Here is a 27,683-nt window from a genome sequence, read left to right as displayed (position 1 = left end):
CTCTCTACCTCTCTCTCTTCCCCTCTCCCACTTGTGCTGTCCCTCAAAAATTAAATAAACATTAAAAAGAAAACAGTATTGTTATGACAGTTTATATTTTGGACAAGTTTTTTCTTTTTTAATAAACAAATATTGTTTGTCGTTAATTACAGTATTATTTATAGTAGTAAGAGATGGGTGTGGTTAGATTGTGGTATATCCTTAAAATGAAATTCTCTGTAGATATAAAAGAAATAATTACAAAGCTCTCCGTATAAAGATGTTCTCCAAAATGTGTTAAGTACAAAAAGTGAGTGCAAAGCAGTGTACATATGCTTCCATTTATGTAAAAAGCAAAAGGATATTGAAAAGAGAATAAATGTACACATCTTGTGTGTTTGCATACAGTATCTTTGTAAAGACACCCAGAAAACTAGTAACACTAGTTGCCTTCAGGGAATGGGTAGGAGGAGTAGGAGTAGGAGACACCATATAATCTTTTGTGACTTTTGCTTTTGAACCATGTAAATGTAATTTTTTTTTTTTTAAATAATGAAAGCAAGTGAAAATCAAGACAAGTGTATAATCAGTGGCTAGACCAGGTCATGGTTTCTTACAAATAGTGCTGACTCTCAAAATTACTTTCTTTAAAATTTTTTTAAGATTTTATTTTTTTAAGTGGGGCTCGAACTCACAACCCTGAGATAAAGAGTCACATGCTCCACCAACTGAGCCAGCCAGAAGCCCCTCAAAATCACTTTAGAGAATATTGTTGAAATTTTGTTTTGTGAATGTTATATTATTGATACTAGTTAGAACTTGTATCATCTGTGTGATCCCTGTGACTGAGGTGCATTTTTCCTTTATTATAGAAATGATTGTTTTATGAGATGTAGCTTAAAATTTGTCATGAAAATAAAACACTGAGTCAACTAATTTAATGTTTGGGAATTACATATTTGGCTATTTAAATTCTCCTAGTAGATATTTCATTTCAAATAATGATTGGGAGGAGTATCACATGGTATTAAGAGCATAAGCAGGTTCAATTTCCAGTCCTGCCACTTACTAGCTTGCAACTTTGGGCAAGTAGGCCCAGTTCCTTCAGTTTTTTAAGGACGATACTAATAGCACTTGTTTCATAGGGTTTCTGTGAAGATAAAATAATTTTATTAGTTAACACTTACATAGTATCTGCTGTGTGCCAGACATTATCAAAGCATTTTACATATATGAATTCATTTAATCTTCACAGAAATCTTGTAACATAGATATGTATTGTTATTATGCCCATTTATAGATGAGGAAATCAAAGCACAAGGCATGAAGTAATTTGTGCTGAGTACCACAACTAGTAAGCCAAGGTTCAGATCAGGGCAGTCAGGTTCCAAACTGCATTTTCTTGACCACCATGCTGTGTAGAACACATAGCTCCCTGATGGCACAGATGAATTGTGAGCCTGCAACAAATTTCAAAAATAAAGGTAATATAATAATAAATGTTACTATAAAAGTTATATATTCATTGGAGAAAATACAGATAAACGAAGTAAACAAAATATATAGATATCATCTTCAGTCTAACCCCTCAGAAAACAAATATGTTGGTATTTATATACCTATTCATATACTTTAAGAAAATAACATTTTGGGGCACTTGGGTGGCTCAGTCTGACTTTGGCTCAAATCATGATCTAGTGGGTTTGTGTGTTTGAGCCCCGCATTGGGCTCTGTGCTGACAGCTTGGAGCCTGGAGCCTGCTTCAGATTCTGTGTCTCCCCTTCTCTCTGCCCTTCCCTGCTGCTTGTGTGCATGCTCTCAGAAAAAAAAAAAAAATGAATAAACTTAAAAAAGTTTTTTTTAAAGAAAATAGCATTTTGTAAACTACTTTGGTCATGTGTTAATATAGCATTAACTCCTTTTTGCTTAATTTGATTCACCATCTCCTGGGTTTTTGAAAAAATTTTATCAAATTTTTTTATTTTAATTTCAGTATAGTTAACGTAGCGTTATCTTAGTTTCATGTGTACAATATAGTGATTCAACAATTCTATACATTACTCAGTACTCATCATAAGTGTACTCTTTTTTAAAATTTTTTTAATGTTTGCTTATTTTTGAGAGAGAGAGAGGGAGAGAGAGACAGAGCCCGAGTCGGGGAGGGTCAGAGACACAGGGAGACACAGAATCTGAAGCAGGCTCCAGGCTCTGAGCTATCAACACACAGCCCTACGTGGGGCTTAAACCTATTTGCCATGAGATCATAACCTGAGCAGAAGTCAGATACCCAACCAACTGAGCCACCAGGAGTCCTGATTAGTCATAATCCCTTTATCTGTTTCACCCATCCCCCTATCCACCTCCCCTCTGGAAACCATCAGTTTGTTCTTTATAGTTAAGAGTCAGTTTCTTGGTTTGTTTCTCTGTCTCTCTCTCTTTTTTCTTTTGTTTCTTAAATTCCATATAAATGAAATCATATGATATTTCTTTCCCTGACTGACTTATTTTACTTAGCATTATACTCTCTAGCTCCATCCATGTCATTGCAAATGGCAAGATTTCCTTATTTTTATGGCTGAATAATATTCCTGTGTGTGTGTGTGTGTGTGTGTGTGTGTATTACATCTTTATCCATCTGTTGATGGACACTTGGGCTGCTTCCATAATTTGGCTATTGTAAATAATGCTGCAGTAAATGTAAGAGTGAATATATCCTTTCAAATTAGTGTTTTTGTATTCTTTGGGTAAATACCCAGTAGTGTGATAACTGGATCATGGAGTAGTTCAATTTTTAATTTTTTGAAGACCCTCCATACTGTGTTCCACAGTGGCTGCACCAGTTTGCATTCCCACCACCAGTGCACAAAGGTTACTTTTTCTTCACATCCTCACCAACACTTGTTTCTTGTGTAACCTCCTGTTTTAATGTACAAAATGGAGGTAAGATACTGTATTGCTTGCCATCTTTCTCTAGATTTGGTATTCTTTTGGAAGTAAGCTAAGGAATTCTTTTGAGTCGTTCATAGAGGTTTCTCCAAAGAAGACCTACATACAGCCAACAGACACATGAAAGATGCTCAACATCGCTAATCATCAGGGAAATGCAAACCAAAACCACAATGAGCTATATCACCTCACACTAGTCAGAATGGCTAGTATCAAAAAGACAAGAAATAGCAAGTGTTGGCAAAGGTGGGGAGATAAGGGAACCCTTGGATTCTGTTGATGGGAGTGTAAATCGGTGCAGCCAGTATGGAAAACACTATGGAGTTTCCTTAAAAAATTAAAAATAAAAGTATCATACAATCCAATAATTCTATCACTTAGATACTTACCCAAGGAAAACACAAACACTAATTTGAAAGATAAATGCAGGGGCGCCTGGGTGGCTCGGTCAGTTAAGCGTTCGACTTCGGCTTAGGTCATGATCTCACTGTCTGTGAGTTCGAGCCCCGCGTCGGGCTCTGTGCTGACAGCTCAGAGCCTGGAGCCTGTTTCAGATTCTGTGTCTCCCTCTCTCTCTCTCTGTGTCTCCCTCCCCTCTTCACGCTCTGTCTCTGTCTCAAAAATAAAAATAAACATTAAAAAAAAGTAAAAAAACAACAACAAAAAAAAGAAAGATAAATGCACCCCTATGTTTATTGTAGCATTATTTACAGTAGTCAAGATATGGAAGCAACACAAGTATCCCTTGATAGATAAATATATAAAGAAGACAGACAGACAGACACACACACACACACACACACATACATACACAGGAATATTACTCAGCCGTAAAAAAAAGAATGAAATCTTGCCATTTGTTACAACATAGATGGACTTAGAGGATATTATATTAAGTGAAATGAATCAGAGAATCAGACAGAGAAAGACAAATACCATGATTTCACTTATATGTGGAATCTGAAAAACAAAACAGAAACAAACAGACTCATTACATAGAACAAATCTGTAGCCAGAGGGGAAACAAATGGGAGAATGGACCAAATGGGTTAAGGCGATTAAGAGATACAAACTTCCAGTTAGAAAATAAATAAGTCACAAGGATGAAAAGTATAGCATAGAGCATATAGTCAATAATATTGTAATAACTATATGATGAAGATGACAACTAGTCTTATCATGGTGAACATTGCATAATGTGTAGAATTGTTGAATCACCCTGTTGTACGTCGGAAACTAATATGACATTGCATGTCAGCTGTACTTCAATTTAAAAAAATCCCTGCCTATATGCAAGCTTAAGACTCTTACAGAGGAATTTCTTTTTTTTTTTTTTTTTAAGTTTATTTATTTTGAGAGAGAGAGAGCACACGTGCTCGCAGGAGTAAGGGGAGGGTCAGAGAGAAGAGAGGGAGAATCTCAAGCAGGCTCCGTGCTGAGGCCAGTGCGGGGCTTGATCCCACAAACTGCGAGATCATGACTGGAGCTGAAATCAAGAGTCATTCACTCAACTGACTGAGCCACGCAGGCTGCCCTTATAAGGGAATTTCTTATTGACATTGACAACAGAGGGAACTCTGGCTATAAGGATTTTCAGGAGAAAAAGTCAATCACTGGCCACAAATGAAAGGATTTTTTGTTTGATTTTTTTTTCTTACATAGACTTTATGGCCAATATGAATCTACTTTCATAATAGCCAAAATTTAATAGTGTTCAAATAAAAAGAATATAAGGATGTAATTGTAAGGAGATGTAAAGATGCCTAAGATCTGGCTCCTATTAACTTGGTTGTCTTAATAGAGTTAGCATATGTTGTGAAATAGATGATCTGAACTGCTGTCATGTAATACAGAATGCTCTGAAAGTTTTTAAAGGAACCCACAAACTCCCTTAGTGTCCTCAAATCTTGACAATAAAGAGAAAATCTTCACATTCAAGGATAGAAAGCTTTATAACCTCAAATATGGTCTCTTGGTTTATACCTTCCCTTTAGGAATGTCTCTCCAGACATGTCTGTCAACCATGCATTGTACTCTGGCCCAAATTTAGACCATTACCCTTCACTTTATTCTCCCATGGCTTGCCACAACCAGGCACTGATACTTAAATACAAGAAGGAAATACACAAATAATTATCAACTGCATAATCTAACTCGCTTGCTGTAGCTTTGTAGCTCTAGGTCCTGTAGGCTCTGTTTCATCTTCACGGAATCTTGGAAGAGAAGGAGCTCAGTTCTGTAGGGCTGCCTGCCTGTATGATCTTTGGCCTTCTCTACCAACATGCCCTTCCAAGCATGACTTGACTCTGAAATTCAAGGCCAAAGAAGAAGAAAATATTCCCTTTCTTTTTAAACTAAAGCCATCTTTCAGTTTCTCATCTGTTAGTTTATGATGGATTCTTTCTGGATAATTGTGGAGACCCTACCCTCTGCTCACTGGAATATTTCCTTGTTCTTTAGCCCCAACATGACAACCACATCAAAATACAGTTCATTAAGATGAGCATTTTTACATAAAATAGAATCAGGACAAAATTTACTTAAAGACTTTAAAAATCATGAGCAAAGAAAGATTATTGATATTTTATTGATTACTCTTTTTTTTTAATTTAATGTTTATTTTTGAGAGAGAAAGAGAGAGAACATGAGTGGGAGAGGGGCAGAGAGAGAATGGAGACACAGAATCCAAAGCAGGCTCCAGGCTCTGAGCTGTCAGCACAGAACCCGATGCTGGGCTCGAACTTGGGAATGGCGAGATCATGACCTAGGCCAATGTCGCAGACACCCAATCAACTGAGCCACCCAGGCTTTTTTATTGATTACTTTTAAAACATCAGTTTCCACTTGCATGTCTTCAGTACCCCCAAGGAGTCTTTTTAGACCCAACAAAATATTCAGGCTTACAGGACTGCCAGGGGCCATACTGGCATTCATCTACTTAGGAGGATACAGTCCAGGAAGGGGCAGTGCTAGGCATCCCTTTTCAGTGGAGTAGTCCTCATAGGAGTGGGTATAGCAGTCCAAAGGTTTTCTGCCTTTCACTTCTTCCTTCCCCAACCCCCTCCAAGTCACAGTTCAGGTGCAGGAAAACAACATCCACATTGTGCAGATCAGGGAGCCACCATGGGTTAGAAGCCTCATACAGTACAACTGTTAATATCTCCCATAGAAGCTTTATTGGTATAGATTCCAGGGTCCCCTAGGGACATACCTTGAGTCATCCCACTCAGAAGTTCAAAGCTATAGCTTCCCACCAGGTAATTGAGTGATTTTTACCATAAGCAATGTTGCCTAGTAACACAGCTGACATTCACCTTATCAGGTTTCCAGGGCAAAAGAGATAGAAAGTTAATCCAAGGTCACACTTGTCTTTAAGGAGATTTTTTTTTACCTTTTATCCACAACTTCTCAAGAGTATTTTTATAAAGATGACTGTGATTTCAAATTTGCCTGAAATAAATGGCTTTGAAGTAGCTTCATAATTTTCTGTCCTATAATGGTAAATTTTAGCTTTTCTTCCTTTGACTGTTTTTCCTTTTTTGATAGGTCGAATCAAATATTCTGAACAGGTGTATGATGCGTGTATGGAGACATTTGACTGTCTTCCTCTTGCTGCCCTCTTAAACCAGCAGTTTCTGTGTGTACATGGAGGGATGTCACCTGAAATTACTAGTTTAGATGACATTAGGAAAGTAAGTAATCTTTCATTAGTCTCATGGAGTATATATATCTTTAGTTCAGTTTTTTTGGTTTTTTGTTTTTTTGCAGTCAGCTAATATGCCTCCGTCTGAAAATTTTTAAATACTGGTAATCAAAAGTAAGAAACTGGAAATCACCAACAATCTCATTATTGGGAGATAACTACTGATAATATTTTGCTATTCCAGAAAATTTCTGTAAATTTTAATGAAATCTGTACTTTTACCAAGTAGGAACATAACATATTTTGGGTACAGTCCTGAGACTTTAAATAAATTGTGTAGCAATACGAAAGGAAGGAAATCAGGATTCTAATCCCTGTCCTGCAGTCAATTGTGCAATCTTGACCAAATCCCTTAAGTCTTAGTCACATTTTCTTCTCTGGGAAATAAGGAAGTTAGAATGGATGGTCTGAGGACTTCCAGCTCTGAAATTTGTCGACATTGACATTTTAAATGATAGAGTTTAAGTTGCTATACTTGCGTGAGTTGGTGATTATTATTTTCAGGACTTCAAAAAAAGATGATCAATCTTTTTTCACTTCTGTTCTACATTACCATCTTCTTTTCTCTACCTTTGTATTCTTTTACCTGTCTATGTAGGTACTGAAAGTAAAGATTTTTCTGTTTATAAAACTTTTCTCTGAATTAAAGTTACTTTCCTCAGGGTAAGAGGGTGTGCCTACATCTCTGCTGCCTTATCATCTTTAAAATAACCAGAATTTCTCTTTTACATCGTAAGTCTTGAGTTTCGCAATTCTGAACCAACTGTATTAAAAAAACACTCTCCTTTCACTTAGTAGAAGTCCTCAGCTATTTTAGTTACTCATTTTGTCTTGGTTTTTACGCTGCTAACCAAAGCAGCAGTGACTAAAGGCTTTAAATTGATAACTTACATTGAAATGCCTCCACTGCATAGAATGGAAAGGATGAAAGTCCTTTACAAAATAAAACTAGAAATCTCCATTGGGATGAGGTAAAAAATGAACAGAACCATTGTAAAACCTTTGCTCCTTTGATGGTAACCTTAGCTTACCTAGGCAGTTGAAATGAAGACTTTCCATAGCCTTTCTCAATAATAGTATATCTCTATAGTGGTTGATTTCACATTCGAATTAAATGAGTACTGCTTTTAATATTAGGATGTAAAGCAGTCCTTTTCTTAGATGACAGAGATATTTATAAAAATTTATTTCAAGAAGATAATAAAAATTGTATATCCAAATTTGTTAAGTGTTTGTATTCTTCCTAAAGGAACAGTTCTTTAAGGTGCTTGCTGCTTTTTCCCCTAATACATTCTTGTGGGTGGGAGGTTTTTGGCTTTTGGGTTTTTGATGCATACCAGGTTCCAAAAGGTCTTTTGCTTTCATGATTTTTCTTCTTTTGGCTCTTGTGTGTCTTCTAGTTAGACAGGTTTAAAGAACCTCCAGCCTTTGGGCCAGTGTGTGACCTGCTTTGGTCTGATCCCTCAGAGGATTATGGCAGTGAAAAGACCTTGGAGCACTATACCCACAACACTGTCCGAGGGTGCTCTTATTTTTACAGGTAAGCTAATCCTCAAAGTTATAAAATTAGGAAAGGCAATTGCAATATGTTTCATCAAATTATTTTTAAGTATTTTATATCTTTAATTTGTATAGTATCGGACCTTCTGTTTAATTTTTTAATTAACAGAAGGCAGAAAACTCTTGTTTGTTTTGTGTTTTATATCTTAATTGGCATTATGTCCTCATATATGAATATCCTCATGATACTTAAGTGTAACATACTGAACATGATTGAACAGAGTATCTTGCAGTGCTTAAATGTTATTTTCAGACTCTAGATAATCTTGATTATTTGTTCCCAAACATCATTGATAAGCTTTTTTAAAAATAAAGGTTTGTCGACTCTTCCCTCAGAGATTCTGATTGAGTAGGTCTGAGACAGGAAAATCCTGTTATTTTTTTAAAAGCTCTCCAACTTCTGGAACCACTGCTATAGGCAAAGATATAAAAAGAACAGGACATTGTGAACTAAGCCCAGGACATTTCCTGGAAGTTGGCTGTTGTCTTAAATCTCACATGAGCTTTTATTGTGTTCTGCCGTTCAAAAATAGGGAGGTAGAGGGAGGTTTGAAGTCTAAATATTTTTAGTTCCAATATTTTACTGTGACAAGTAATGCATAAATGTAGTCCCCTAAAAAATTTGTTAATTGCCTAAGATAATATATTCATGAAGTGAAATCCACATACAAAAAGTAAAGAACTTCAAAATTGCCATAGTTTTAAGATTTTTCTAAGCAACCTTGTTTTATTCCTTTTTGAGTCATTTAAATTTTACTTCTCTTGGGGCACGTGGGTGGCTCACTTGGTTAAGCGTCCAACTTCAGCTCAGGTCATGATCTCGTGGTTCATGAGTTCGAGCCCCACATCGGGCTCTGTGCTCCCAGCTCAGAGCCTGGAGCCTGCTTCAGATTCTGTATCTCCCTCTCTCTCTGCCCCTCCACAACTCGTGCTCTGTCTCTCTGTCTCTGTCTTGTCTCTCAAATATAAACATTAAAAAAAATTTTTTTTACTTCTCTTTACATTGCTTAAAATATAGAGCATCATTTATTTTTTTATTGTTATTGTTTGTACAGTATAAACTGGTACAGTCTCCTTGGAGATCAGCTTGATAATATCTCTCAATTATAAATGTCCACCCAGGGCCTTTGAACCAGGAGTTCTCCTTCTAAAATGTAATCCTATAGCCTTAAGTCAATCCTCGTTATTTATGAATTCTGAGCTGTAAATTTGCCTACTTGCTAAGAATTACTTGTAACTGCAAGGTCACCACTTAAACACTTTCGTGGTCATTCACAGACATGCACACATGCAGAGTGATGCAAAATTCAAGTAACCCCATGTGTGTTCCTAACTGAGGTTAACAAGGAGCTGCTCTGCCTTCTTTTTCCAGCTTTCATACTACAAGACTATCATTATACCATTCTTTCTGTGATCTATTTAGTGCAACATTTTTCACATTTTTTGTTGGCAATTTGCTATGTAAAATGGCCCCCAAGCATAGTGCTTAAGTGCTATCTGGTATTTCTATGTGTAAGAAGGCTGTGATGTGCCTTGCAGAGAAAATACGTGTATGTTATATAAACCTAATTCAGGAATGATTTGTGACATTGTTGTCCATGAGTTCCATGTTAATGAATCAACAGTATGTATTAAATAAGATGTCCTTAAACAGAAACACACATAAAACAAGGTTATGTATTGATTGATTAATGAAAATGTGACCAGAGGCTCCAGGACCCTATGTATTTTCTCTAGGAGCAGTGGTTCAGTTTTGACTAATTCTGTTTTTGCAACAACTTTATAGAACATAGCTACTGCAAATAACAAGAGTCAACTATATAAATGTGCAAATGTGTAAAATGTATGTACAGCTGACTCTTGAACACGATGCATTTGAACTATGCAGGTCCACTTATACATGGATTTTTTTTTTAAGTTTAGTTATTTATTTTAAGAGAGAGAGGGTGGGTGAGAGGCAGAGAGAAAGGGAGAGAGAGAGAATCCCAAGCAGGTTCTACACTGTCATCACAGAGATCGTGAGAGCCATGAGATTATGACCTGAGCTGAAATCAAGAGTCAGATGCTTAACCAACTGAGCCACCCAGGCGCCCCTACATGGATTCTTTATATAAATATAATACAGCACTATAAAAGTATTTTTTCTCCTTTATGATTTTTAAAAAATTTTTTTTAATGTTTATTCATTTTTTGAGAGACAGAGACAGTGTGAGTGGGGGAGGGGCAGAGAGAGAGGGAGACGCAGAATCTGAAGCAGGCTTCAGTCTCTGAGCTGTCAGCACAGAGCCTGACATGGGGCTCGAACTCATGGACCATGAGATCATGACTTGAGCCGAAGTCAGATATTCAATTGGCGGAGGCACCCAGGCGCCCCCTTCCATATGGTTTTCTTAAGAACATTTTTATTTTCTCCAGCTTATTTTAGTATAAGAATACAGTATATGATACATACAACATACAGAATATCTGTCAGTTGACTGTTACGGGTAATACTTCTGGTCAGCAGGCCAGTAATTAAATTTTGGGGGAGTCAAAAGTTATATACATGAGGGGTGCCTTGCTGGCTCAGTAAGTAGAGCCTGCAACTCTTGATCTCAGGGTTGTGAGTTCAGGCCCCACATTGGGCATGGCGCCTACTTCAAAAGAGTAATACATGTGAAAAAAGGTTATACAGTTACACAGTTATAAAAAGTTACACAGATTTTTGACTGTGCAGGGAGTTAGCACTCCCTACATTATTCAGGGGTCAGTGGTTCAAGGTTATTCATTGCTGTATTATTATCTTTTTAAATGTTTATTTATTTTGAAAGAGCATGAGTAGAGGCGGGACAGAAAGAGAGAATCCCAAGCAAGCTCCATGCTGTTAATTTTGACACTTAAGCCAGACACTTAACCAACTGAGCCACCCAGGCACCCCTCACTGCTGTATTATTTATGATAAAAAATTTAAAACAATCTAGATGTTCAATAGAAGGCTAGTTAAATACCTTGTGGTATATTCAGACAATGGAACGTGCCAGACTATACAGTGAAGCTGTTTTTAAAAAAGAAAAAGAAAACAAAAACCTTTGTACACTGATATAAAATCCTGGCATACTTTGTTTTATTGCACTTTGCTATATTGTACTTCATAGATACTGAGTTTTTTTTTACACATTGAAGGTTGGGGCAATCCTGTGTTGAGCAGGTCTCTTGGTGTTATTTTTCCAAAAGCATTTGCTCATGTCATGTCCCTGTGTACATCTTGGTAATTCTCCCTATATTTCAAACTTTTTAAATTGTTATTATATTTGTTATGGTGATCTGTGATCAGTGATTAAAACCACTGAAATCTCAGATTATGGTTAGTATTTTTTGGCAATATTTTTAAATTAAGATATGTACATTGTTTTTTAGACATAATGTTATTGCACACTCAATAGACTACAGTATAGTGTAAACGTAACTTTTTCATGCGCTGGGAAACAAAAAAATTCATTTGACTCACTTTATTTTGATATTTGCTTTGTTGTGGTGGTGTGGAACAGAACCAACTATATCTCCAAGGCATGCCTGTAGAACATCTTTTAAAGAGTACTCAAAGAAACTAGGAACATTGGTTGTTTCTAGGGTAGCTGGAAGCTAGATGTAGGAAGAAGGAAGGCATTTGGGGTGCCTAGCTGGCTCAGTTGATCTTGGGGTTGAGAGTTTGAGCCACATGTTTGGTGTAGAGATTACTAAAAATAAATAAATAAATTAAAAAAAAAACGAGAGAAGGGAGGTATTTCATTGTATAATCATTTGTATCTTTCAATTTTATACCAAATGAATGTACAATCTATTTTAAAAGTTAATATTTTCTAATGAGCATCATAAGAAACAAAGATTTAAACATAAAGTAAATAATTGGGGCACCTGAGTGGCTCAGTCGGTTAAGCATCCAACTCTTGGTCTCAGCTCATGATTCTTGGTCATGATCTCACAGTTTGTGGGTTCAGGCCTTGCACTGGCTTCTGCACTGCCGATGCTGAGCCTGCTTGGGATTCTGTCTCTCCCTGTCTCTCTCTGCCCTTCCCATGCTAGTGCTCTCTCTCTCTCTCTCTCTCTCTCTCTCTCTCTCTCTCTCTCAAAATAAATAATGATAAAGTAAATAATTAACACTTGGATAATTCCAGGATAATTTGGTATTTTCCAGTTCTTCCTATCAGGTATTTCTAAATGTAGAAAGATAACATTACTGAAAGAGAATGTTAGGAGCAGATGTAAATATCAGACCTTTCATTAGAATACGGTTGGGTGTAATATTTGTATTTACTCCTAAAATATTCCTGTATAATATTAATTTGGCATAGATATTACCTGTGAAGCTGTTAGTAGATTCTTTAACTTTTCAAGCCATTTGATAGTTTGAAAATTGTGTATTCAATTTTTAGCAACTAATAATCTTTCTCTGTCTCTCTCTCTCTCACACCACACACACTCACACTCTCTCTCTCTCTCTCTCTCTCTCTCGCTCTCTCTCTCTCTCTCTCTCTCTCCCCCTCTCCCTGGTACTTTTTTTTATATCAAGACACAAAGAAAAGTTTTGGTTTTGTATTATTATGGATTAAGACAAAGACAGTTAAAAGGTAAAGGAGCTTTTTTTCTGTCGTAAGGTTATCTGTTACCTGTATATTTGATCTGGAATGAGTTATATTCATGAAGTAGAAAAACAATGATGATTGCTAAGCCATAAATAAAGGTTCAGTGGTGGGGTGCCTGGGTGGCTCAGTCGGTTAAGCATCCAACTTCAGTTCAGGTCATAATCTTGAGGTTTGTGGGTTTGAGCCCTGCGCCAGGCTCTGTGCTGACAGCTCAGAGGTTGGAACCTGCTTCAGATTCTGTCTCCCTCTCTCTCTGCCCCTCCCCTGCTTGCTCTCTCTCTCTGTCTCTCAAATAAACGATCAAACAATAAAAGTCCAGTGGTATGTCAAAAACCTGTCTTTTTGAAACAAATTCAACTAATGTCATCTTGACTTTTCCCCTTCCTCCTATTAAAAAACAGTTGTTTTAGTACTGGATTTATATTTTCTAATTTTCTATTCCAGTTACCCTGCAGTTTGTGAATTTTTGCAGAACAATAATTTGTTATCAATAATCAGAGCCCATGAAGCCCAAGATGCTGGGTAAGTTAGATTTATACTGTACCAGATATCACTGTGGAGTTTTTGCCTTTATTATTAAGACAGACGGACTGTTATTTCTCTTCCAGGTATCGAATGTACAGGAAGAGCCAAACAACAGGCTTTCCATCACTCATTACAATTTTCTCTGCCCCCAATTACCTAGATGTCTATAACAATAAAGGTAAAAGAGTCCAGCGATATTTGAGTTTGAATTTGTGAGTAAATGTGAGCTCTAGTTTAATCATATGTGTGTGTGGTTTTAAAACATATGTAAATTTTAAATAAAAAGAAAAGAGGTCTTAGTTGAAACAAAGGCCAAGAAACTTAGAATTTAGGCTACTGCTTGGTTTTCATTTCCTAAGGAGTATTGGGCTCTGTAAATAAATAATAGGTTTGATTTGTACTCCTGAATCAAAATATAAGACAAATAAATTACTTCAGGTTCAAGTTAGAATAGTCACCATAAATTATTAGTTTTGGTGAATTTATTTGTAACAGTACCTCAATAAAATGTCACTGTTTGGTGTTTTAATGTTTGTACATTATTAAGCTGTTTTTGGTTTTCTTGAGGAATGGTACAGGCAGAGTGAATGCCATAAAAAATTAAGAAAAATCATTTTAGTCCAATCCCTGCCAGAAACTAGTAGTGTAACTTTAGGTCTGTCATGTAATTTTTCTAAACCTCAATTTCCCATATTAAAAAAGAGGATTAAATATAAATATGCCTTCAGTCCAGAAGTTCTCATTCTAAGACTTTATCCTATTGAAATTTTTTCTTTTTAAGTATGCCCAATGTGGGCCTTGAACGCATGACCTTGAGATTGAGAGTCACATGCTCTATTGACTGAGCCAGCCAGGTGCCCTGAAATCTTCTTTTTCTTTCTTTCTTTCTTTCTTTCTTTCTTTCTTTCTTTCTTTCTTTCTTTCTTTCTTTCTTTCTTTCTTTCTTTTTAATTTTTTAAGATTCATAGTTTGTAAGTTTTGTAGCAGGGCAGACTTCCTCTGTAATATCCTCTGTAACATCCTCTGTAACTATTTTGTTGTTTATAAAGTATGACTATAAAATAATAGAACTTTAATACAAACATGCCAGAACGTATATATCCAAGTGAGTATTGTCCCTTCACAGTAGTTACCTTGGGAAGCTACACGCTTATTCCAACAATGCTGCCATTGTTCAAAACGTTTTTGGAACTCCTCTTTTGGCATTGCCTTCAGAATCTGCGACACATTCTTTTGATTATCCTCAGTGATGGGAAACCTTCGTCCTTTGAGGGTGGATTTGATTTTTGGAACAGCCAAAAGTTATTCGGAGTCAAGACTGGTGAATAAGGTGAGTGATCAAGCTAGATGGTACCATTTGGGGTCAGAAACAAGGTATGATTATAGGGTAATGAGACTGGTTTTTCTTGTGTTGCTTATAAAATGGGTCTGGAGGCAATTCCACAAGAGGAGTTCCAAAAATGTTTTGAGTAATGGCAGCATCTTTGGATTAAATATACGGTAAGGCAGCAAGGTGTATTGAAAAGAGCACTAATAAGCTGAGTCAGAAAATCTAGTCTAGCCCTGCTTCACTTTTCAGTCCACGGTAAACATGACACTTAATTTCACATCAATAAGATATTTAACTTCTCTGAGCCTCAGTGTATCTTTAAAATACCTGCCATATAGGGTTGTTGAAGATAAGTTGGAATAATAAAAATAAATATTAAAAAGCATCCATGAAACTCTACATTGCTGTAGTACTATAACATTTTACAGTTGTGCCTCGTATGACTATGTCAAAGGACCACACTCATCTCATATATAAGGTCTGGTGTGTTTGTAGTTGGTGGTTTCTTAAGTCTCATTACTTTATAGTCATACCTTGTATATGCAGGTGGGGAGTCAAGTTTAAAAGCAGTCCACAGTATACTCACTACATAACCTGAGCCTGTGTAAAGGGAAACTATGGAATGGCACATCTCATTTCAATCTGATTTGAATCAGTCATCTTAGTGTGTCCTTCAGTGGCTTCCTATTCATTTTTAAAAACACTTCTTTGGCTTAAGTTCTCCCCCAGCCGTATAGTTCTTTACATCTCGTCATTCTTTTCTGAGTCTTAGCTGTCTAGCCACAACACTCAGCTTCTCCCTAACTCCATTGTTTCTTATTTCCTTCTTCCTAATATGCCCAATATATTAGAGACTTAGTTTTGTTCTTGTTTCTTCCATTGTGAATGGTGTGTGTTGCTTGTGTTGGTAACTTCTTCAAGGACACTTAGTGGCTATAGTCCTCATATTTGTGATGAAGACTGTCCCTTCTCCCTTTTTAGACCTCAGCTGGTAAGTGTGTCTCTTGATTGCACGGTGGATTTATTGGTGTGCTCAACTAAAACGTGCCACCCAAAACAGCAGTCATTTTACTGACTCACTGAACACCAGCTCATTTTTGGCCCATTCTAACCTGGTATTGATCTTGATTATTCCTTTAGCAAACTTTTAAAGTCACAGTCCAGTTTACTGGAATTTTCTGTTGACTTTGATATAACTGGTAACTTTATCTTGAAACATTCTTATTTTCCTTGCTTTTTCTCAAAAAAAATTTTTTTTTTAGGAAAAAGAAAATGTGGCATCTGAACCAATGTCTGCTGGTACTCAATTACTCCCCACAGAAGTACTTCTTTTCTTGAAAGACAAGACCACTTGTCTTGCAAGACAATTCACTTCCCCTTTTCTTTTTCTCTCTCTTCTTCTGTTGCTTTTCTTTCTTGCATATTGGTACCAACAAGTAATTCTTAGTTCCAATGATTATGTGAAAGGTCCTTAAGTCATAATTTTTAAAGATTTCTATTCCTATTTTTTTTGTTTCCACTGGGAACCTATACAAAAACAATTTTTTTTATCCTTTCATTTATAATTATCCACTGTAAAGACCCACCTTTCCCCTCTTTTTCCTGTGTAGATTGAGGGAATTATTGAGTAAAATATATGCATAATAAAATACATATACATGAAAACATTGTATCTAGTGGCAGGTTTTTAAGAGCAGGCAATCCTACTTTCATGTATTTTCTTCATGATGTACATTTTAGACAGCCAGTAACTTACATTTTGAGCACACTAGGCAATCATTTAATAAGCAAAGAAACGGGAACCAGGGAATGACCTGTACCTCATTTCTGGAGTACTTCATACCCGATTCTATTTGTGATCACAGTAAGAGTAAAGAGAATAATGCAAACAACATCACAGTGCTTTTGCTCATGGTGAAGTCCAAGAAATTGGATTTCAAAACTTTTAAAATATAAAGAAAATTAGTTTGGTACCAAAGTATGTGTACAAATAAATAAACTGGTTAATTTAAACATTTATACAGTGCTAGCAATATACTGGCTGTGTATAGGAGAGATGGCTGTTTTAATCCTCTTTATATATGTAGATTATTTAATCTACTTTTGAGCCTTGTAAATTGCTCTAAGTTTACCATCTGTATCCCCCACTGTGAATTGATAATTGCTATGCTATAAACTCCCAGAGTTTATAAAATCTTTGGCTCTGGATAATGACTAGCAAAATAGGCTGTGTTCATTTAATGAAAAATGTTTGCCTTCAAAAGAGAGCTGTAATTGTAACCATTTGGCCTATAAAGGGAAATTATGACAACATTTTTCTAACGTGGAACCTGAGATTTCTATAGATGGTTACTGTGCAGTGGCCCTTTGAAGTTTCAGAGCTCAGTTTCTTTTGTACTTTTATTATATGGGATCTTCAGGTAACTTTGTTCCTTGGGGTAATTCTTAAAAGAATGAGGTGTATAAAATGCTTTAAGATTTTCCATCTGCTCTTAAATACCGAGGCCTGAATTTACAAATGGAGAGTAAGTTCCTAAATTCTGTTTAGTAGGTATGCAGCTGTATGAAGCATGCCAGTTGCTATGTCATGTTCCTCTGTGCCAGATTCTCTTGCTTTTTCCTTTTTAGCTGCTGTGTTAAAATATGAAAACAATGTCATGAATATCAGGCAGTTTAACTGTTCTCCACACCCCTACTGGCTTCCAAACTTTATGGATGTTTTCACATGGTCTTTGCCTTTTGTTGGGGAAAAAGGTAAGGAACTAAAGCATCTGGGCTATCAGTTGTCTTAATTAGTAATGGAGTACACTTTTATATTTGCATGAGTCTCCTCATGGTTCAGAAATGTTTTTCTTAAAGTTATAAGAAGTATTTTCGAATTTTCTTTGTTCTCTACAAAGGTTTTTAAATGGTACTTGGTTTTTAAGTTAAAGTTCTAGTCGATTATGTTCTTCTTATTGTAAATATCAACTTAAAATAGCTATCCTACTGTGATCAAGATGTTAAAATAACATAAGTCACTACACCATTCCTTCAGGGATTTCTTCAGTGGTGAAGATATTTAAAAAGAAAATACTGTCCTTAGAATTTTGTTTGTGCACCTATACAAATAAGCTATGCAAATATAAAATAAGTCTGTTGGACATAGACATGGTGGCTTAACTTCTTTATAAAGTGGGAAGAAATCTTTTCATGTACATATCAGTGAGGAAAAGGTTCTGGACAGCAGTCTCATGAAATCAAGTAATTAATGCAATAGAATCATCAAGACCGAACTTTCATCGAAGCAAGTAATTTCCCCAAATTCTATATAAACCCAAAGGTCTAGATTTAATGCTACTCTTTATGAATACTCTTAGTAGCATAATGACAAATCATTTTTGTCTATGTTTATTTAACATGTATGTTTAGTCAGCCACATCATTATAGAGAAAGTACCTTAATAATTGTATAAATTTTGGGTTATTTTGTCTTATTGTATAGTCACAGAGATGCTGGTTAACGTTCTCAACATATGCTCTGATGATGAATTGATTTCCGAAGATGAAATTGAAGGTAAACTTGCCTTTTTCTCATTTGAACTAGAAATGAAGAAGTTTTGGTTTTGGTTTTAGTTCGTTTTGAATAATTTTTTTGACTTATTAAAAAAGAATTATGTTCGTTCCAGAAAAATTAAATTTGAAAAATACAGGAAACCGTAAGTAAGAACAAAAAAGTTACCTATAATCCTGCCATCTCATAGATATCCACTGTTCACATCTTGATGTGATATTGTGTTACCTGTCTTTTATCTTTGCATATATTTTCCCATTTTTTCTTTTTAACGAAAATGAGGTCATATAATAGGATCACAAACATTTATAGTTACTTATTTTGAGAGAGAGAGAGAGAGAGAGAGAGAGAGAGAGAGAGAGACAGTGCAAGCAGGGAGGGACAGAGAGAGGGGAGAGAGAGAATCCTAAGCAGGCTTTGCACTGGACATTCAGAGAGCCCAATGTGGGGCTTGAACTCACAAACCATGAGATCATGACCCGAGCTAAAATCAAGAGTCAAGATGCATAACCAACTGAGCCACCCAGGTGCCCCTATAGTTTTTTTGTAGACTAATTTTTAACAGTTATATAGTTGTCCTTGTTGATAATTTTTTGTTTTAATCAGTCCCCTGCTGTTGGATGTTGGATTTTTCCAACATTTTTGTTTTAAAACCCCACAGTTTGGAAAATTCTTAAAGATAAATCTTTATACATTCTGTCAACAACCACTATTCATCACATGCCTAATATATGGCAAGTACTGTTTGGGTCCTTGCATACAATAAGCTTATATTCTAGTGGAAGAAAGAGAAACAGGGGCGCCTGGGTGGCACAGTCGGTTAAGCGTCTGACTTCAGCCAGGTTACGATCTCTCGGTCCGTGAGTTCGAGCCCCGCGTCGGGCTCTGGGCTGATGGCTCAGAGCCTGGAGCCTGTTTCCGATTCTGTGTCTCCCTCTCTCTCTGCCCCTCCCCCATTCATGCTCTCTCTCTGTCCCAAAAATAAATAAACGTTGAAACAAAAAAATTAAAAAAAAAAAAAAAAAAAAGAAAGAGAAACAATAGATAAGTGCAAGTCAGATGTTGATATATGGTATGAAAGAAAGGAAGCAATATTAAGATGTTGAGAATAACATTTTCTTGATTATTTTCATAGGATAAATTTCTAGAAATTATAATTTAAATCAGATACAGATAACCTCTAGAAAGGTTGTACTAGGTTATATTTTTTGTGTGTGATGCATAGTTCATAGTGCTCTCTCCAATTATAGTTTTTATAATCTGATGCTTTTTATATTTTAATTTGTATTTTTATGATGACTAATGAACATTTTTTGTTGTATTTATTGACCATATATGTTTTTCTTTTGTGAATTTGTCAATGCATACCTTTTGCCCATTTTCCTACTGGGTTATGTGCACGTTTTTTTGTTTTTTGCTTTTCTTACTGGCCTGTGGGCGTGAGGGATCTTTATGTAGTAATATTTTGTTATATATATAGCCACATATTTTTTTCCTAGGGTGTTGTGGGAGGTTTGATTTTAAATATATATTTTTTTTAATGTTTATTTATTTTGAGAGAGACAAAGACAGAATGTGAGCAGGGTAGGGGCAGAGAGAGGGAGACACAGAATCTAAAGCAGGCTCCAGGCTCTGAGCTGTCAGCACAGAGCCCATCGTGGGGCTCGAACTCACAAACCGCAAGATCATGACCTGAGCCGAAGTTGGACGCTCAACCTGGACGCTTAACTGACTGAGCCACACAGGCGCCCTGAGGGTTGATTTTAAAGTTAGGTCCCAACTTATCTGCAGAATGCAGAATGCAGAAGATTTTGGAAAGATGGTGGTACCTGAGTTCAAAACTCTGGCTGTCTCATTTTCCAAGCTGTGTGCTAAAGTGATTCACTCAACTGTTAGGATAAATGATCTACGTCAGGGAAAGCCTAGCCTACTTTGGGCAGATAGAGTCTTAAACATATTTATGTTTTAGATTCCACAGTGAAGGTGAGGAGCAGATGGAGCATAGCTTGTGGGTACCTTTATGTAAGATAAGAGATCACTAGAAGGAACCAATTCTTTGTGAGGAAAGAGTACAGACAAGGAAAATTAAAACGAAATAAAGAATTTAAGTTGGAGGAAGAGGAAGAAATAGATCTAGTAGAATTTATATTCAAATTTAAGTGGACATGGAAGTTATTGTGAACTCTATTATATGTATTAAGAAAGGATTCTTGATGATCATAAAGGTATGCTTATAAAATTATGCCAAAAATTGCATATATATATATATATATATACACACACACACACACACACACACATATATATATAAAAGGATTGCAAATATATATATTAAAGAATTGTTATAATAGCATCAGATTCAAAGCAATCTAAATGTCCCTCAGTGGAGAGGTGGGTAATTCAATTATGATATATCCATATGATTGATTCTCTATATAGAATATTATTTTCTTCATGCAAACCTCCTTTGTCCCATTCTCTTCTAGTCAGCTCTTATTCAGCTTATTGTAACATCCTCATGGAAGACATTTCTGACCTCCCTGACTAGATCCAATACCCCTGTCATGCTGTCTCATATCAACCTGTACCTCTCCTTAGCATTTGATAGAGTTGTAATTTTGCATTTATTTATATTATTGTAAGATTAATATATTTTACTCCCACTCAACTGTCAATTCCCTGAATGCTGGGACACAATTGGTTTTTGGTTTTAGGGCTTACCAGTATAGCCCTAAAGCCAAGTGTGGTGCAGTGAGCATGGTAAAGTAAATATTTGTTGAGTTAGATTCAGTGATATGAAGGGCAACTATTAAAAAAAGAATGGAGTAAGGCTATCAGTGCTAATATGGAAAATTTATTAGATATTCTGTTAAGTGCAAAAGTGAATCAACAGAATCCTGTCATTCTCATTTTTTACAGGGTGTAAAGATATCAGCTGATACATGCTTTCTAATTTTTTTTCTGAAAGGAAACAAAGAATAACCATCTAGGTTATAATGGTGAATTGAACACACCTCTAATTCCATTCCTTCCTGAAACCACACTAAAACCACAGTGCAATTTTGGTTTTATTTAAGTGATATAAATTAAGGATTTCCACTTTAGTAATATCAGACTAGATAGTGTAAATCAACCCTGACTTAAGATCACTGCAAAAGCTACACACAGGATTGTAAAATTTGCTTTAAAGGCATTCAGAAAGCTAACAAAGTAAAACAATTACCAAGTTGAGATCTGGAAAAAGGCATAAATCCAGAGAGGTAAAACCAACATTTGGGACTATTTGTCTCCTGGAGATATTAATGAATTTCAAAAGAGAGGGTAAGAGGTTGAGCAGCCCTCTTGATAGAAGCTAAAAAGTTAGGGCTCATGGCTTGCTAAGGATGATGTGAGTGCTGGTAAGTTTCTCCTCATTGGTTTGGGATCCCAGAAGGTCGCATCCATGTAAGTAAAGGTAAGGGTGAACTGGAAATAGAACAGCCCTCAAAGGGACTACAGCTTACCCTCAAATCATTTCAATCCATGAAATTTAAATAAAGTAGCACCAGGCGCCTGGCAAAAGCAAACCTCTCTAGGCTAAGATAACATCATGTAGGGCCTTAAATTCCTACAAATAGCCTTTCAAATATAATACGTGGCTCACAACCAAAATAACTAGGCATATGAGGAGATAGAACAACATGAATGAGAACCAGCAGAAACAGCAAAAAATAAAAACAGATGCCAGATCCTCCAGACATTGGCTTTATCAGACTGAACTTTAAAATAGCTATGCTAGGGGCTCCTGGGTGGCTCTATCGGTTGAGTGTCCGACTTAGGCTCAGGTCATGATCTCATGGTTCTTGGGTTCAAGTCCCACATTGGGCTGTCTGCTGTCAGTGAGAAGCCTGCTTTGGATCCTCTGTCCCCAAACCCCCTGCACCTCTCCTGCTTGCTCGCTCTCTCTCTTTCAAAAGTAAATAAAATAAAAAAACATTTAAAATAAAATAACTGTGCTAAAAACAAAACCAAAACAATGATTACTGTGTTCAAGATCATAAAAAACTAGGTTGAAGGGGCACCTGGTCAAGCATCAGACTTCAGCTCAGGTCACAATCTCACAGTTTGTGATTTTGACCCCTGCATCAGGCTCTGCACTGACAGTGCAGAGCTTAGTTGGGATTCTCTCTCTCTCTCTCTCTCTCTCTCTCTCTCTCTCTCTCTCTGTCTTTCTGTCTTTCTCTCTCTCCCCCCCCCCCCCGCCTCCCTGTCTCCCTCTCTCTCTCTCTCTCTCTGCCCCTCCTCAACCTGTGCTTTCTTTCTCTCTCAAAATAAGTAAATAAACTTAAAAAAAAAAAAACTAGGCTGAAAATTTTGGCAAAGAATTGTGAATTATAAAAGGAGATGTAGCAGAGTTGATAAAGTACCAAAAGAAAATGCTAGGAAGGAAAAGTAAAATAAAATTTAAAACTCTGGACAGATGAATTAACAGATTCAATAAAGCTTAAACTGAGAATAAATGAACTAGGTAAGAGGTCAGAAAAAAACAATCTAGAATGAATGAATCATGAAAAGAAAAAATAAAATACCAAAAAGAAAGCCTAAGAGACAGAGGATACAGTGAACAGGCATATCATCTGTGTGTTTAGAGTCCCAAAGAAGAGATAGAGTCAAGGACAGAATCACTATTTGAAGAGAGAATGGATAAAAATTTTCTAAATTTGTCAAGACATTAAGCTGCAGGTCGAAGAAGCTCTGTAAACCAAAGCAGAATGAATTTAAAAAATAATAATAACATCTTAAACACATCATAGTAAAAGTACTTTGGATGACAAAAAAACTTGGGGTTGTTAAATTCAAGCCCCAAGTTCGGTGTAGAGATTACCAAGTAAATAAATAAATAAACTTCTAAAACAAAACAAAACAAAACACGTCATACTTTGGTAAGAAATGGGTGTTACAATTTAGAGTAACTTTCAAGAAAAGAGAGTTTTTTTAAGTATGTAACTTTCAAGGGGCACCTGGATGGCTCAGCTGGTTAAGCATCTGACTTCGGCTCAGGTCATGATCTTGCAGTTTGTGAGTTCAAGTCCCACGTCAGTCTCTGTGCTGACAGCTCAGAGCCTGGAGCCTGCTTCAGATGGTCTGTCTCCCTCTCTCTCTGCTCCTCCCCCACTTTCTCTCTTTTTCTCAAAAATAAACATTAGAAAAAAAAAGTATATAACTTTCAAGTTTTAGAAAAAGTGGAACGATAGGAAAATAATCCAGAAGAATGCAAGAAAGGAGGAAAGGTACATATAACAGTAAGATAAATAGAATAAATTATCATGGTAAATGTTTCAGAAATTTTATTAAATGTAAATGGATAAAAGACAAATTATCAAGTAGGATTTTTTTAAATTTTGTTTGTTTTTTAACTTTATTTATTTATTTTGAGAGAGAGGGCATGTGCTCGAGCAGGGGAGGGACAGAGAGAGAGGGGGAGAGAGAATCCCAGGAGAATCCCACTGAGGGGCTTGATCCCATGACCATGAAATCATGACCTGAGCTGAAATCACGAGTTGGACACTTAACTGACTGAGCCACACAGGCACCCCAGACTTTATGTTTTATAAGAGACAAGTTCACAGCATAAGGATACAGAAAGTTTATAAGTAAAAGGAGAAGAATAAATAATATCATGCAAGTACTAACCAAAGAAAAGTTGTTACAGATAGAGTAATATTACATGAAGTAGAATCTAAAAAATAAGATGTAACAATTTTAAATGTATATGCAATTAAATAATACAGCTTCATAATATATAAAATGAAAAATAACAGAAGTATAATGAGAAATAAAAATATTCACAATGGGTAGTAGGAGAATTTAACACATACCTCTCAGTAATTGATGGAATAAGCAGACAGACAAAATTAGGAAGATCGTAGAAAATTAGAACAATGTAATTAGTGAACTTGACCTACATATAAAGAACACTGCATCCAACAGGTGCTGAATACACCTTCTTTTCAAACACATATAACACTTACAAAAATTTACAGAGCTAAAAGCAAGTTTCAGACGTCAAAGGATTAAAATCATAATGACTATGTTCTTTGACCACATGCAGTTAATATATAAATCAGTAACAAAAAGATAATCTAGAACACCCTCATAATATTGGGAGATTTAAGAATATACATGATAGGGGCTCCTGGCTGGCTCAGTTGATAGAACATGCGACTCTTGATCTCAGCATCATGAGTTCAAGCCTCATGTTGGGCCTAGAGCTTACTTTAAAAAAAAAAAAAAAATGTATACGGGGCACCTGGGTGGCTCAGTCAGTTAAGCGTCCAACTTTGGCTCAGGTCTTGATCTCATGGCTTGTGAGTTTGAGCCCCATGTTGGGCTCTGTGGTGACAGTGCAGAGCCTGGAACCTGCTTTGGATTCTGTGTCTCCCTCTCTCTCTCCCCCTCCCCTGCTTGTGCTCTGTCTCTCTCTGTCTCTCAAAAATAAATAAACATTGGGAAAAAAATTTTTTAAGTATACACACACACACACACACACACACAAACACACTTGATAACCAATGAATCAAATAGCAGATGACGTTGAAAATTTGAAAGTATTTTGAGCTGAATGACTATGAAAAGTAGTACATATTAAAACTTGAGGACAGGCAGCACACCAGGCAGGCCTGGGTCTGGGGCTGGAGCCTAAACCTTGTGGCCATGTCAGCAGATGCTAACTGGTTGACAGCAGAAGAGAGGAAGTAAGTTATACTTGACCTTAAAGTAACAGGATGGTCAGAATTAAGTGAAAGAGATGCCATCTACAAAGAATTGTTTAAAATTTTTATTTTTAAGTTTGTTTGTTTGTTTGTTTGTTTAAAGAGAGCATGTGTGAGGGGGAGGAGCAGAGAGAGGAAGACAGAGAATCCCAAGTAGGCTCCACACCTCTAACAGAGAGAGTCCCACACGGGGCTCAAATTCAAGAACCATGGAATCATGACCTGAGCCAAAATCAAGAGTTGGACGCTTAACTGACTGAGCCACCCAGATGCCCCTCCTTCAAAAATTTTAATCAGGCATTTGGCTTCATGTCCTGAGTTGCCCTTGAAGCAGAAAAGATGAATCATCACCCAGAATGGTTCAGTGTGTGCAGCAAGGTCCGAGTGACTCTCCTCTGTCATGACTGTGGAGAACTGACCAAAAGATGTGAAAGTGGTCAAGCTTAATGACTAATCAGCTGCTTCGGTGTGAGTTCTTCCAAAATGCATATAAAATCTTGCATATGTCTTAGTTGCAATGTTTTTTTAAGGCATCTTCCACGAACAAATTAAGTTGTAAATTTAGTTCATCTTATACTACATTTGCAGTATAAAATCAGTGCTTAAACTCAAACCGATTTAAACTTGGGGGGGGAACAAAAATTGGGTGTATCTAAAGCCATGCTTAGAGGAAAATTTATAGCTTTAAATACATATTTGGAAAAGGAGAAAGGCAGAAAGTCAGCATCTATCTCAAAAAGTTGACAAAGGGTAGATAGCACTTTACACCTAAAGAAAATAGATGTCACGAAATAAAAAGAATATTGTTACAAAATAGGGAAAAAGATACAGAAAAGCAGTAATAACCAAATTGTGCTCTTAAAAGAGACTTAATAAAATTGATAAATCCCTGGTAAGACTTACCAAGTAAATAAAATGGAGACATCAGACCCTATAGACATTAAGAAAATAATGAGAATAGGGGTGCCTGGATGGCTCAGTGGGTTAGGCATCTGACTTCGGCTCAGGTCATGATCTCCCAGTTCATAGGTTTGAGCTCCTTGTCAGGGTCTGCGCTGACAGCTCAGAGCCTAGAGCCTGTTTTAGATTCTGTGTCTCCCTCTCTCTCTGTGCCATCCCCCCATCAAAAATAAATAAACATTTAAAAAAAAATAATGAGAATAAATTTGTACCAGTGAATTTTAAAACTTAGGTGAAATGGACAGATTCCTGAAAAACGTAACTTACCCAAACTGACACCATATAGAAAATCTTAATAATTACAGTCCTACCAAGAAACAGGATCTATAATTTAAAAAAAATTTTATGAAGAAAATTCCAGGTGAAGATAACTTCACCAACAGATTTACCAAACATTTAAGAAAGAAACAACACCAATCTTAAACAAATTCTTCCTGAAAATAAAAAGAAGAAATGCTCCCCTATAATTTAGTGAGGTTAGTATAACTATGATCCTAAAATGTGAAAGGACATTAATCCTAAACAAAACATCATCAAATTGAAACTAGCAGTATACATAAAAGAATTCTGCCTCCCAACCAAGTTGGAAGATTTAACATTAAAAATTTAATCAGTATTACTAATGTAAAATCTTAATACTAGTGGAAATTGCGAGAAGGGTATATGTGAACTCCATAGAGTCTTCACTACTTTGCTGAATGTCTAAAACTATTCTAAAATAAAAATTTTATTTAAAAAACAGTATAATTCACTGCATTAAAAACCATAGATGTAGAGATAGCTTTAGGTAAGATTCATCCTTCTTTTGCAATAGATCCATTAATCTAGGCTTGGAGAGGAATTCTTTAACATATTTATAAAAGCCTATTGCAAACATCATATGGCAAGATGTTGAAAGTTCTCCTTAGTGATTGGGAACAGGTAAGGATGTCAGTTATTAATACCTCCATATAATACCGCATTAGAAGTTATACCCAGTAGGGGCGCCTGGGTGGCTCAGGCGGTTGAGCATCCAACTTCAGCTCAGGTCATGATCTCGCGGTCCGCGAGTTCGAGCCCCGCGTCAGGCTCTGTGCGGACAGCTCAGAGTCTGGAGCCTGTTTCGGATTCTGTGTCTCCCTCTCTCTCTGACCCTCCCCCATTCATGCCCTGTCTCTCTCTGTCTCAAAAATAAATAAACGTTAAAAAAAAAAAAAAAGTTGGGGCGCCTGGGTGGCGCAGTCGGTTAAGCGTCCGACTTCAGCCAGGTCACGATCTCGCGGTCTGTGAGTTCGAGCCCCGCGTCAGGCTCTGGGCTGATGGCTCAGAGCCTGGAGCCTGTTTCCGATTCTGTGTCTCCTTCTCTCTCTGCCCCTCCCCCGTTCATGCTCTGTCTCTCTCTGTCCCAAAAATAAATAAACGTTGAAAAAAAAAATTAAAAAAAAAAAAAAAAGTTATACCCAGTATCATAAGGCAAGAAAAAGCAACATAGGGTATAAAGATTAGAAAGAGAGAAACAAAGCTATCATTATTTATAGGTGATTTGACTGTGTGTAGAGAAAATTCAAAGGAATTTATAGATTGTTAAAATCAACAAGGGCATGTAGCTGCTGGATACAAAGTTAATAAGCAAAAATCATTTGTGTTTCTATTACCAGCAACAAGCAAAATGAAATTTTAAAGGTGCCATTTACAGTATTCTCCCTAACAATAAATCTGACAAGTGGTGTGTGATACCTCTAAGCAACAAACTATAAAACATTATTAGAGAAATT

The 27,683-nt window shown here is 36.4% G+C and overlaps 1 protein-coding gene across 5 annotated transcripts in view; it reads left to right on the top strand.

Moving 5' to 3' along the window:
* The window catches only part of PPP3CC (protein phosphatase 3 catalytic subunit gamma), a 104,046-nt gene that overhangs the window by 57,604 nt on the left and 18,759 nt on the right, over window positions 1–27,683 (top strand). For all 5 annotated transcript variants that reach the window (XM_030312415.1, XM_032592844.1, XM_030312414.1 and 2 more), the window contains exons 5-10: window positions 6,472–6,617; window positions 8,029–8,168; window positions 13,255–13,332; window positions 13,419–13,513; window positions 17,294–17,419; window positions 18,149–18,220. In XM_030312415.1, coding sequence (XP_030168275.1) covers window positions 6,472–6,617; window positions 8,029–8,168; window positions 13,255–13,332; window positions 13,419–13,513; window positions 17,294–17,419; window positions 18,149–18,220 — 657 coding nt within the window. The remainder of the gene's footprint in view (window positions 1–6,471; window positions 6,618–8,028; window positions 8,169–13,254; window positions 13,333–13,418; window positions 13,514–17,293; window positions 17,420–18,148; window positions 18,221–27,683) is intronic.

Source organism: Lynx canadensis, chromosome B1 (assembly GCF_007474595.2).
Source record: "Lynx canadensis isolate LIC74 chromosome B1, mLynCan4.pri.v2, whole genome shotgun sequence".
Taxonomy (NCBI): domain Eukaryota; kingdom Metazoa; phylum Chordata; class Mammalia; order Carnivora; family Felidae; genus Lynx; species Lynx canadensis.
Note: the sequence above shows the minus strand (reverse complement) of the source record. Positions and strands in the feature narration are given on the sequence as shown.